Source organism: Ovis canadensis, chromosome 7, assembly GCF_042477335.2.
Source record: "Ovis canadensis isolate MfBH-ARS-UI-01 breed Bighorn chromosome 7, ARS-UI_OviCan_v2, whole genome shotgun sequence".
Lineage (NCBI taxonomy): Eukaryota > Metazoa > Chordata > Mammalia > Artiodactyla > Bovidae > Ovis > Ovis canadensis.
In genome coordinates this window covers 71,750,012-71,762,300 of record NC_091251.1, presented here as the reverse complement: position 1 = coordinate 71,762,300, position 12,289 = coordinate 71,750,012, and the positions used below count along the sequence as shown (strand labels likewise).

Sequence of the window (12,289 nt, the reverse complement as noted above, 5' to 3'; positions counted from 1 at the left end):
GATACTAATTTAATTTGCTTTTGGTCTTATTATTAAGAATGCATTCAGAATTTTACGTAAGCTTAAAGAATGGCATAGTTCAGAAAGAACTATGTTTTAAAAAATTTTAAATACTGCCTAAGTTCATAACTCCCATTATTTTGCAGGGTAGAGGAAAGTGATGATCATAGCGGTACCAAAATCCTCATGTATCCCTACTGTATAAGAAATAACAAAATTAATGGATTACATTGAAAAAATTCTATAAGAAATATGCAAATACCCATGGAAGTAAGAGACTACCTTCTAGTTGGCAAGCTGCTGCTAATTTGACTCCCTAAGCGTAGTTATCCAGCTCTATCCCCCAGTGCATTATTTATAATGTCCAGTTATCTTCTACTCTAAAGCTGCAAAACTTTCCTTCCCAAAGAAATACTTTTAACAATTTATAAGAATAAAATGACCAGCAGTGGAATGTTTTAATGAAAATGCATTTCCAACGTGATAGTCTATGTATGCCCTACAATTGTGTTGTGCAAGAGTTGTGCCCAACGCCAATTATCATGTGTAGTAATAAGACATTTAAGGCCCTGGCAAGTAAGGGGTGTATGAACTTCTAATTGGGACTCTCACATTTCAGATCTCTTTTTGTTCCCTTTGCCAAGCAGAAATAAAACTTTTCTCTTAATCCTAATGGATCTGACAAGCATCAATTCTCATGTTAGCTTACTGTCTGATATTCTTTGAAGTGGAACTCCCTTGAGTTATGAGTAGAGAAATCACCTTTCCGGTGAGAGAGCTCTCATGATATTCAGAGCAGTGAAAGGCTCCTTAAAGCAGAACTGTAGTGTGGAAGAGTACACATGAGCAAGCGAGAACCACAGCTTTCTCACTGACACACATAGAATCCTGCGCTTTTCAGAGTGTGGGAAGGCTTCTCAGAGTGTTTGGTTATATACACCTGACTTTCCCATGAAATATTTAAGAGCAAGGGCCACACACGATCACATAACGTAAAAGGAATAAGAAGTGCGGCAGATAGGGAAATGCAATTGTACCTACCTATGGCCCTGCTTTGTTCCAGACAGTTCTCATACATGCTGCTGCACTTGGAGTTTCCAGGCTGTGCAAACAACAAATTGTGAAACATTTACAAACATAATATAAGTTCATAAACTTGCAAAAGACACATAAAGCTCCCAGCAGAATTTAGTAGAAAACACCACTTTCTGACACAGGAAGTGAGATAAAGTGAGAAAAAGAAACTGATACTTTGAATGGGAAGTATAGCCTCCTTTCCCAGTGAATTGTTTTGGAGCTGCAGAGGTGGGCCTGATTAGGGTGTGGGGGGTCATAACCGGAAGGTCTATACCCTGAGGCTTATTGCTTCTGCTTGGGAGGTCACATTCCAGGACTCAATCCAAGCTCAGCCAGAAAGTGTGATTTCCAGGACACTTGTACAAACACTGGCCATTTAGCAAACTTCTATCTAACTGTGAGTTGGCAAATTGGAGCCCTGCTCTACTGAGGTGTATGCCAGACTCACTTTTCATCCTAGAAAAATCTCATGCTATCAAAGGCTTCGATTATCCATATACACATCTCTCTTCAGGAACGGTATGGGATCCACTGATACCTTTGAGAAGGGTAATATCTATGCTTTAGAAAGATTAATCCATCAGTACCATGGAGGAGGGTTTGAGGGAATGAAACCGGAGACAGAGAAGGGGCCTTCAGGGTCACCTGAGCAAATCTGGACCAGAACTTAGAAAGATGCAATAGGAAAGATATAGGCTGAGTAGATTCAAGATATTTTCATGGTAGGATCCTAGGTCTTGAAGACTGTGTCGATATATGGCCTAAAGTGTGAGAAAACAAAAAACTGTAGATTAGTGAAAGAATAGGAATGCCATTAATAAACTTGAGCACATCAGGAGAGAAATCTGGCTTGGAGTCAAAGTACAATGCTGAGTTTAATCACAGCTGGAAAGGCAGGTATGGCTGAAGACAAAGAAGCTGGTCGAGTGTGTACACAGGTGGCATGTCAGAGGAAACACCAGGGCCAAGGGCAGAGCATTGGAAAGGGAGTCCATGGCAGTAAAGCAGATGCTTGGTTTCACAGGGGTGGGCATGCAAGAAAACAAGATCAAAAAAAGGTAAGATGCAACTTCCTTTGAAATGCATCAAAAATAAGAAGCATTGATGGATGATAGCTACATAGGATGACAGGGCAAATAGAGTAAAGTTATAATTATAGAATCTAGGTGGTGAGTATTCATGTGTAATTCTTTCAACTTTTTTCTCTGTTTGAATATATTCGTAATAAAATTTTAGAAAACTAGAAAAAGAAAGAAAAGCAGCAACTAAAGATGCAGAATGAATAACATGTGGAAATGTTTTAGAAGCTAAAAGAAGAGGTCTAAAAAAGACAGAGAAAGCCAACAGGTATCACACGCTATAGACAGATTCAAAATACTGAAGGAAATAGATTCAGCAATTAAACTGACAACCAAACAACCAAAAAACCACTGGTGAGCACTGTGAAAGAAATTTCTATCAAGCTGTCAAGCGGAGTTCAGATTTTGGAAGTGTAGTGTGGACGTGAATGCAGAAATAGTGTTTTCTACAAGTCTGTGGATGAAAGGAGGATGACAGGGAGGTGGGACATTATTAGATGGGTTGGGGGAGTCCAAGTTTATCTGCAGACAGAGAGAAAGAACTGGTATACAGAGAAAAAAATAAAGATGGAAATACAGATTGATGGACAGAACAAGGGCACAGTGCTGGTGGGAGGGAACAGGGTCAGGAGCTCGGGGGAAGGATTAGCTGTGGAGACAGTAGCTAAGGAAGAGAACCAAGGAGGACACGGGAACACTTGGGAGACAGGGAAGGATGAAGTTGAGGATTACACGTTGGACTGTCCTAGTCTTTCCAGAGAAGTGAGATGTGAGGTCACCTGCTGAGGATGAGGTTGGGGGATTAGTAGTAAAAGTTACTTAGCACAGGCTCTGACAATGATTCATTCTCTGGCTCTGTAGTGAGGAAGATGATATCTTCTGTAAACTAGCATTTGGAAATCCTCAAATTAAGCTCAATGATAGGACAGGACTGCATTGTTAGCTACAATAGCAATAAACTATTACTTACCAAATAGCACAGCTTTTCACACCGTATGGGGCAGTAAGCCATTTGGTCTGTGGCTTGAACTTTGATCCGCACATCTGAAACACCACCTGCAGGCGGCTGCTTCCCTGGGATTTCATTATAATACTCATGATCTTCTCTCTCCTCAGCATGGCCATCCACAGGCACCTCCTCGCTGTAAGGGAAAAAAGGATCCCCAAGAGGCTGGGTGGGAATTCATATGCTGTAGGGGATGCAGAGAGATCAGAATCATGCAAATCACCCTGAAAAACTTTTTGTGCTTTAAGAGTATAGCTGTGCTTAAGTGATGTCAAACATCTGGATAGAAGCAACCAGATGGCTGAATTGTTTAGCTTTCTGTAGACAATCAAAGTGGGGTGAGCCAACAAAAAGTGCCATGCGTGATGATTTCACATCTCCTCTCAGTAATAAAATATGTACCTATACATATATATATACTAACTTCCTGAATGTAAGTTGTTTTTTGTCAATCGAATAAAAATACAAAGTTTTCCTTGAATTCTTCAGCCCACTTTCACTGCAGCATTTTTGCTCAAAGAAAATTTAGATACTGAGCAGAGGGCCTGGCTCAGTTTGCTATAAACCAAGACGAGAAAAAAAAAATACAAGAGCTATGGCCAGCTATCTTGTCTGCACAAATCTGGAGTATATGTGATTCATAAAGAAATATTAGAACCATATGTGGCAAGCGGGTAGATTCATGTAAGCATGCATTGTTTTTAAGAAACAGGGCAAAAAAACACAAAAAACAAAAAACAGATTTTTCTTCCAAACTGGATTTAGTCAAAGCTTCTTATGAGAAAAAAATAAATCAAGTCCATTTGGACTGAGTTGACTCCACTGACAACCCACAGCTTTGCTGGGTTCTTTACATGTCAATGAAAACACAGCACTAAAATGCAAGAGCCACCCTAGAAAAAAATTCAACATTAAGGCCTGCTGATAGCCCCTCTTTGCCGTGCTAAACAACCGCTGAGAAGAGATCTCCAAGTCTGGTGTTTGTTGATACACAAAATGATAAATTAGGGGGGGTTCCAGAAATGCATTTACAAGTGTCCAAGAATTTTATATCTTGGGTATGAATTCTGCAAGCCAAGGACCTCACTGCATTCCACACGCGGTGGAGTCTGAGAGGCCTGAAAGGGTTCAGCTTTCACTGTGGACTTTCTGTGCTGCAGACAGGACAACCTGAGCCCTGGGTCACGTCATGCTCTACCCCTTGGTCTGGCTGGAGCTGAGCTATCTGCACTACACACCAGCAAACAGGAGTTCCTGCTACACACATTTCTTAGGATTTTGTTCTTTATTAATTCTTTTAACTGATATGCAAGGGATCTGGGGTTGAAACAAACCTGAGAAATTTCTTCTTGCTCATTTTATGACACTACCTAATTAATTCAGAGCTCTGCACAACATCAGAGAAAGAGGATCAACCCCTTCTCACTTTTAGTGTTTCCTCTAATTCTATTACAAAGCAAGAGGAAATATCTAGACAAATAAGAAAGGAAGAAGAGTAAAAATGTCACTATTAGTTTGTATGGAAACTGTATCTATTGGTAAATAAGAAATTACTAATTTCATTAGTCCATTTTAAATGCCATATTAATTTTAAAACAAAACAAAGTATGGTAAGTCAAATAATCATAGAATTCCTGGCTGACCTTTCACAAGAAGTATTCAAAGAAGGATTTTTCAAATACTGTTTAAATCGGAGTTCAAAAGCCTGTCCTATGGTACTTATGACGTCTTGGGCCATTCCATTGCGGCATTCCAGTATGTGGCAGGCTGCAAGAGGACATACCAAAAAATTACAATAAATTTTCAGTAAGAGAAGATTTTATAAAGTTGAAATACTTCCAGAACATGAACTGGTAAATAAAAGGAAGTAGGTTTCCAAGTTTTCTGCAGCTCTGACATTGCATGCTTCGTATTTTATATGAGTCAAAGAGAAGAAACACTCTCATTTTACAATGAAATACTTCAAAACACTTATAAATTCCAGTCTTAAGGCAGGTATTTGGGGCTCACACTTTAATAAAGGCAGACTGATCTTGACTAATAATGTGATTCATGTTCCGTGCTAGCTCTAGAATTCAATACAAAAGATGATTTTAGGGCAACAACCTGACAAGACGACGTGTGCCGCCTTGTCTTTGCATGGTACTCTACAGATGGCTGAAAACGAAATAACTTTCTAAATGCACCCCTCACAAATGAGGGGTGAGCTACTGATGAAGACAGGGGCTTCAGACTACCCTTTCCTCTAGCCATCCCTTTGCCCTGTCATTGCTACTCGAAATCAGTGATGGTGTGGTAATCCCTGTCTTTGAAATCCGACTAAAGAACTATCTCCAATAAACACCAAATCAAGATTTCGTGAAGGCTGATATTATTAAAGGATATTAACATTTTTATAGATACTTTCTCTACAAAGCTGTTACTAGAAAGGGCTAGCTATCACTAGCAAATTAAAGAATTAACTTGTGGAGGGGGCAGCTGACAGAACATCACAGGTGAATTAGCAAATCTCCTACTGCTAAGTAAAAACCAGAGCTTGTGTTCAGGGGACCATAAATTAATCTCCCCATCTCATGGAATGTCGGTTGCCTTGATGAGAGTATGGTATTGTGCTCAGGGCCTTAATATACGACTGAACTAAATTTGAAGTTTCCTAAGGATGACTTAAAATCATAAAGATTACTTAAGATACGGTAATAAGTTTCATGAGAAGATTTTCAAAAATACATTGGTCTGTATAGGCTGAAGAATTGAGGAATGAGGGAAAAGCTTGATAATTGTTCAATATATACAAGAATGTTGTAAAAACTGTCAGCTATTTTCTGAGAACAGGAAAGGCTTAAGTAGGTACCTAGGGAATTAGATTAAATAAAAAGGAAGCTGTGAAACAGGACTGTGGGAACAATATGGGAACATTTTACTAAAAGGGATACATACCTGAGGAAAGGAAGATAACTATTGTGATGAAGGCATGTTTTTAGGCTCTGAGTAGTCTTGAGAAGGATTTTATATTTATTTAAAGTAAAATAAAATTCAATTAAGCCCTGGTGCCTCAGATGGTAAAGAATCGGCCTATAATGCAGGAGGCCCAAGTTCAATCCCTGGGTCAGGAAGATCCCCTGGAGAAGGAAATGGCAACCCACTCCAGTATTCTTGCCTGGAGAATCCCATGGACGGAGGAACCTAGTAGGCTACAGTCCATGGGGTCACAAAGAGTCAGACACAACTGAGCAACTAACACTTTCACAAAATTCATTCATGCCTACCTGGATTTGCAGAGCCTAAAACAGTAGCTTATGGTAGAACCTACAATGGTTTCCTAGCTTTATGTTGATAATCAACTCAAGGAATATCAGACAATTCTCATTTCAGAATTAGCTGGACATTCACTTAAGGAATTTATGTCTCTGAACTTTTGGAAGGGAGGTGTGTGTGTGTGTGTGTAGGCAGGGGATGGTATTACTAAATCAAATGATGCTAAGATATCAAATCTCCAAAAGGGTTATTGATCACTTCTTGTAAGGTTGCCCCTTTCAAGAAGCAACCTGGATCTTGAAATAGACTTAGGAGCTAATTACAGTTTTGAAAACCCAATTAACAATGTCTATAAATTAATAGCCTTCTTACCAAAGGAAAATGTTTGGTCTATTTTCAGATTGCCATTGTATATTGCCCCCTTTTTTTCTCTACACTAGCGTCACACAGTGACTAAGGCACTGAAAGTGTTTTAAAAGTATGTGTTGAATGAATTAACGTTGATTTCTCTGACTCACACCCATAACTCTGCTGTGAGAAATCATCTTCAGTTCTACTGAAGTGAGACTGGCAGTAGGCCCCTATCATGGGGAAGGTTTCATGACCACTGAGTGGTACAAATGACCACTTGGATCATTTGTGGAAGTGGTCTCCTCCTTCCTGGTTAGGTTTCACATCCTTAAACCTATAAAGTGCCCTTGGACATGGGTCCTTTGGTTGAACCCCAAACTAGTTGTGTTACACTATGGTAAAAAAAAGGTAACTCACTTGAATTATTTTTTTCATCTCATAAATTCCTAGTCCAATTAAAAATGAAGTCAAGGCCAGAAATAAAACCAATATTGTAAAGCAATCATCAATTAAAAACAAATATTTTTAAAAATCAAAATGGAAAAAATTTATTTAATTTTCTCTTAGGATAAACAAGATGTCTTGAGATAAAGATGGAAAAGATAGTGGGAGAGGTGGGAAATTCAACTGTAAATAAACAGATAAATAAGAAAAACCAAAGTTTATCTCCCATGAGAGGGATGAGAAAACAATAATGGCTGAAAGAACTCTGTGATAAGATGCAGGTCCCAGCTCAATGGCCAATATTACCACAGTCTATGTGAAAAAGGTATGCTACACCCAGGCCCTCACCTGCCAAGACAGGGCATTGCATGATCTCTGAAGTCCCTTCCTGCTTTACAGAAATCCTGTCCTCCCTTGATTATAGTACTTTAAACTCTCCGAGGAACAGGGCAAGGCACGTGGGCATACAGGAATGAATGAATGACCCAAACCCACCAACCGTCCTCTACCATTTCTCATGTACTACCAAAACGTTTTATTTCTCTCAACTTTTCTGATTCTGATACTTGAGGCTTTGGTCCTTTTCCTGGGCTGATGTTTACCAACATGATTTTCTACTTTCCTTTGGATAACCGTGTTACTGTCATATTACTCTTTAAAGAGTAAACAGAAGAAGAAAAAACAGCGGTGCCTATCTCCAGGAAAGGAACGGCTGGACACGATGCCTGACCCTGTGCAAGTTTCCATTGCAGCCTCACCACTTTCAGGAGCACACACATTTTGACAGCGCTTTTGTTGCCACTTATATGCTGCTCTGTAAAAATGCTCTTTGTTCTTTTTTAGCGTGGTCATGACCTAGACAGGAATGGGTTTTGAATCACACACAAACATACCCAATTCCCATTGCTAGACCCATCTCCAAAAACTCAGATAAGCACCAGCTTGGTCAAGAATTTCTTAATCTGTAGCTAATGAGAAGGAAGAAAAACAAGCATAGAGAAAATCCCAATTCTCCCCCAAACAATTTGACTTTCCAGTGATGTGGGGGCGTCTGAGCTTTGACCTCCATGTCTGAATTAGACACAGACTTGGGTTCTTTTCATTGTGAAATGAAAAGAATGTTCTGTCTGTGAACAGATCTACAATTCTATTCTTGAGTATCAGGTACTCTATTAAGTAGGATGTAAAAGAATCTCAGATTCATATTCTTCTTTTTCATTTGGTTTCCTAACTGGATAGTCATGGACAAGAGGCTGAGAACAATTCTTAGAGAATAACAGACCCTTCTTTAATGCTTTATGCTTAAATAGACCAGTTTTGCTTTTGTTGTTCATTTGCTTTTGGTTTTTATGGGAAAACTAGAAATTGGAGAAGGAAATGGCAACCCACTCCAGTGTTCTTGCCTGGAGAATCCCAGGGACGGGGGAGCCTGGTGGGCTGCTGTCTATGGGCTCACACAAAGTTGGACACGACGGAAGTGACTTAGCAGCAGCAGAAATTCAAAGGTGCAGCTTCTCAGATCACCCACCAGATGGTGCTATGGGGCCGAAGCATAGAGTACCAGCCCTTAGGAAGAAATCAGTCTGAAGCAACTAGCCAGCTGTCAGACCACAGTTTATCAATGTCACCAAGATGATAGCACATTTATTTTAGAGCCATAAACATAAACATACATAATTGGGTTAATTTAAATTGGTTTTACAGGGTTCCTTTTGTGTTTTTGTTTTGTTTTTTGCTTTCTTTATAGAGTCAGGACCATGACACGCCTGTATCCAGGTAGTCCAGGCAAATCGGGACCTCTTCACAGACTAGATTCAGAGAAGATATTCAAACTGTCCTGCCCTGCACACATTTGAAGTAAGAAGTGAAGCAATTCTTCATTTACAGCAGTTACAGGGGTAAGCTGTATTGGTCACCAGGTAAACTCAGAACACTCTTACTTAATAGCATTAATTGCTGCATGGTAGAACAGCCTATGGATTCATTTAAATAATTTGCTCTCAGACTCCTTGTGCCCATATGGACTGCAGCCCGCCAGACTCCTCTGTCCATGGGATTCTACAGGCAAGAATACTGGAGGGTTACTGTGCCCTCTTCCAGGGGATCTTCTGGACCCAGAGACTGAACTCACATCTCCTGCATCTCCTACACTGCAGGCGGGTTCTCTACTGCTGAGCCTCCAGTGATCTTTCTTGCTTAATCTTTGTATATGTCTCATTTCCTTAGAAGTGAAATTGCTGATTCAAAACTGTCTACACAGGTTTCACTGATGGTTCAGCAGTAAAGAATCTGCCTTCCAATGCAGCAGACACCGGTTCGATCCCTGATCTGGAAAGATCCCACAAGCTGCGGAGCAACTACGCCTGTGCACCACAACTACTGAGCCTGTGCTCTAGAGCCAGGGAGCCACAACCCCTGAGTGCACGTGCTGCATATACTGAAGTCTGAGCACGCTAGAGCCCATGCTCTGCAAGAAGAGATGCCTCCACAAGGAGCAGCCCGCACACCCCAACGAAGAGAAGCCCCAGCTCGAGGCAACTCGAGCAAAGCCTGCATGCAGCAACAAAGACCCAGCACAGCCAGAAATAAAGTTATTTTTTAAAAGTATTTACACTTTTTAAAGTTTTGATGCAAATTTTCAGTATGCTTTCTGAAACATTTGGATCTACACTCCTACCAGAAGTGTTCAGGAGATACTACAACTCCAAATCACGCTTTAACTTTTTATAAAAGACAAATATGATATCTATTTACAATTTGTGTTTCTTTGCGTGCTAGTAAGTTTTTTGCTTTTCTTTTCTGTTTCTTGGTGTCTGGTAACCTTCTTTTGTGTGTCCTCCAGACCTGAAGTTGGTCCAGGTGCTTACTGGCTGGGTGAGTTTTTAAAACTACCTTGTCTATCCCAGAGCCTGCTTCTTTAAAAAAGCAGTAACATTAATATCTACTTCATAGGACTGTTGTGAGGATGAAAAGGACCATGCAGAAAGTATTCCTGACAATGCCTAGCATGTGGTGAGCACAAAATATACGATAACTTTTTTTTTGTTCTTCTCTATTGGATTGTTTTTCCTATTTGTAAAAATGCCTGTTTTTTTTACTGGCAAGCCACTTCAAATCACTCAGGACAATAATAATAATAGCTATCATTTATTGCATACTTATAATGACCCAGGCATTGAGATATGCACATTGAATACAATATCTCATTAAGTCCTCGAGATGACCTGATTTCTATTTCTTTATCAATGTTCTTATCCAAATAGCTCCCAAGAACTATTACTTCACAATTTTGTCCAGACTGTCCCTTCTCCTGCCCATGTAGTTTAGAGCATCATCAGCCCTGCCCAGGACCAGTGAGATGTCCTCCAAACTGAACTCCACAATTTCAGACCACTTTCCTGCCCTCAATATCACCTTTACAGAGGCAAAGGCCAGAAAAGTTATCATTTCACAATTTTAGTAGAATGGCAGAAACCAGAATAATTCTTTATAAAGCTCAAAATCTTCAACAGCCCCCAGTTAACCTTTTGGCTGGCATTCTAAGCCTTGACAGTGTTTCTTCCCTTTCAGCTATGGCTCCTCTACTTTTACTCTTGGCTTTCTTTGCAACCCACCTTTACCCTCCAACCAAACCCACAGCCCTAAGCTCTCACTCCACTTGTGCCTTTATTCACTTTCTGCACAAAGCCTACCTGAGCACCTGGCAGGCTCCAGGCACTGTTCCCATGCTCCCCTCTTCTCCTGCACATTGAACACGCTCTGTTTCTCTCCCCCATGATGATGAGCCCATGGTGGCCAGACATTATTTTTCTTCTACAACAATTACCTCAGCCTCTTGTGTCTTAGTATGTAATTAATAATTAGTTGTGGACTCAAGAGCTGTGGCAGTGCCTCTGTGCAGAAATTAAAGTCCAGAGGCACAGGTGAGGGGAAAGGATTTAACACTTGAGGGGTGTGCAAATACTGGGTATGCCGTAAACAGAATGGCTTCTCGCAGAGAAGGTACACAAGAGAAGGGGCCAGGGGACAAGAAAAGGAGCAGAATGTGATGAGGAGACACTAACTTTTTTGTCTAAGAAAATCACATTATGTTTCTAAGTCATCTAGCTGTCAGACAGACCTGTTTCCCTAAGAAGACAGAAAGATGAGAAGACAGGAAAGGAAACAGTGCTTTCTTGGTATTATCTGTTACTCCTCTCAACAATGTTAGCAAGTACTAACATTGTTATTACTACCTAGGGGGGGTGGGATGAGGGGAGGGGAGGAAGGTTCAAGAGGGAGGTAATGTAAAGCTATTTTCCCCCAATTAAAAATAATTTTTTCACATAAAAAAAGAAAGAAACTGAAGTTTAGGATGGACAGAGGAACCTAGTGAGCTAAATCCATGCGGTCACAAAGAGTCGGATACAACTTAGTGACTAAACAACAACTTCAGGGAAGCTCAGGCTTGATTAAAAGAGGTTGCTCTTCTGGTATCCTTTGTTATGTTCCATCCCTACTCCCCTTCCCTCACTAGCTCCTGTCTCTCCCATCTACTCTTTGAGCAATACCCATTCTTTATTATGTAGCTTAGAGTCTATTTTATTTATTTATTTTTTTAAAAAAATATTTTTATTTATTTATTTATTTTATTTGGCTGTTTTGGGTCTTAGTTGCAGCATGCAGGATCTTCAGTCTTCATTGCAGCATGCAACATTTTTAGTTGTGGCATGTGGGATCTAGTTCCCTGATTAGGGATTGAACACGGGCCCCCTGCGAAGGGAAGCATGGAGTCTTAGCCACTGGACCACCAGGGAAGTCCCTTAGAGTCTATTTTAAAGGAGTATCGCACAGTATTTAAAACCCATTCTTCCGATTTCATCAAGCCACGCTCTCTTGGGCCACATTTCCTGAGCATCTACACTGTGCTGGGTACTGTGCCAGCAGGCGGTCCTCACAATTTCGTTTCTGACAATCATGATAGTTTCCAAATGGACCTGCCCCCTCCCTGAATCCATCCACTGCACCCTGCTGCCAAATGAACCTTCCTAAATCTCTGCTTTGTAAACTGCTTTCTCCACCCATCTGCTCATAAGAT

At 40.4% G+C, this 12,289-nt stretch overlaps 1 protein-coding gene across 2 annotated transcripts in view; it reads right to left on the bottom strand.

The window, feature by feature from the left end:
• The window catches only part of SHC4 (SHC adaptor protein 4), a 131,424-nt gene that overhangs the window by 23,123 nt on the left and 96,012 nt on the right, over positions 1-12,289 (bottom strand). For both annotated transcript variants that reach the window (XM_069596605.1, XM_069596604.1), the window contains exons 7-9: positions 4,806-4,929; positions 3,127-3,298; positions 1,042-1,102 (exon numbers count right to left, since the gene is read on the bottom strand). In XM_069596605.1, coding sequence (XP_069452706.1) covers positions 1,042-1,102; positions 3,127-3,298; positions 4,806-4,929 — 357 coding nt within the window. The remainder of the gene's footprint in view (positions 1-1,041; positions 1,103-3,126; positions 3,299-4,805; positions 4,930-12,289) is intronic.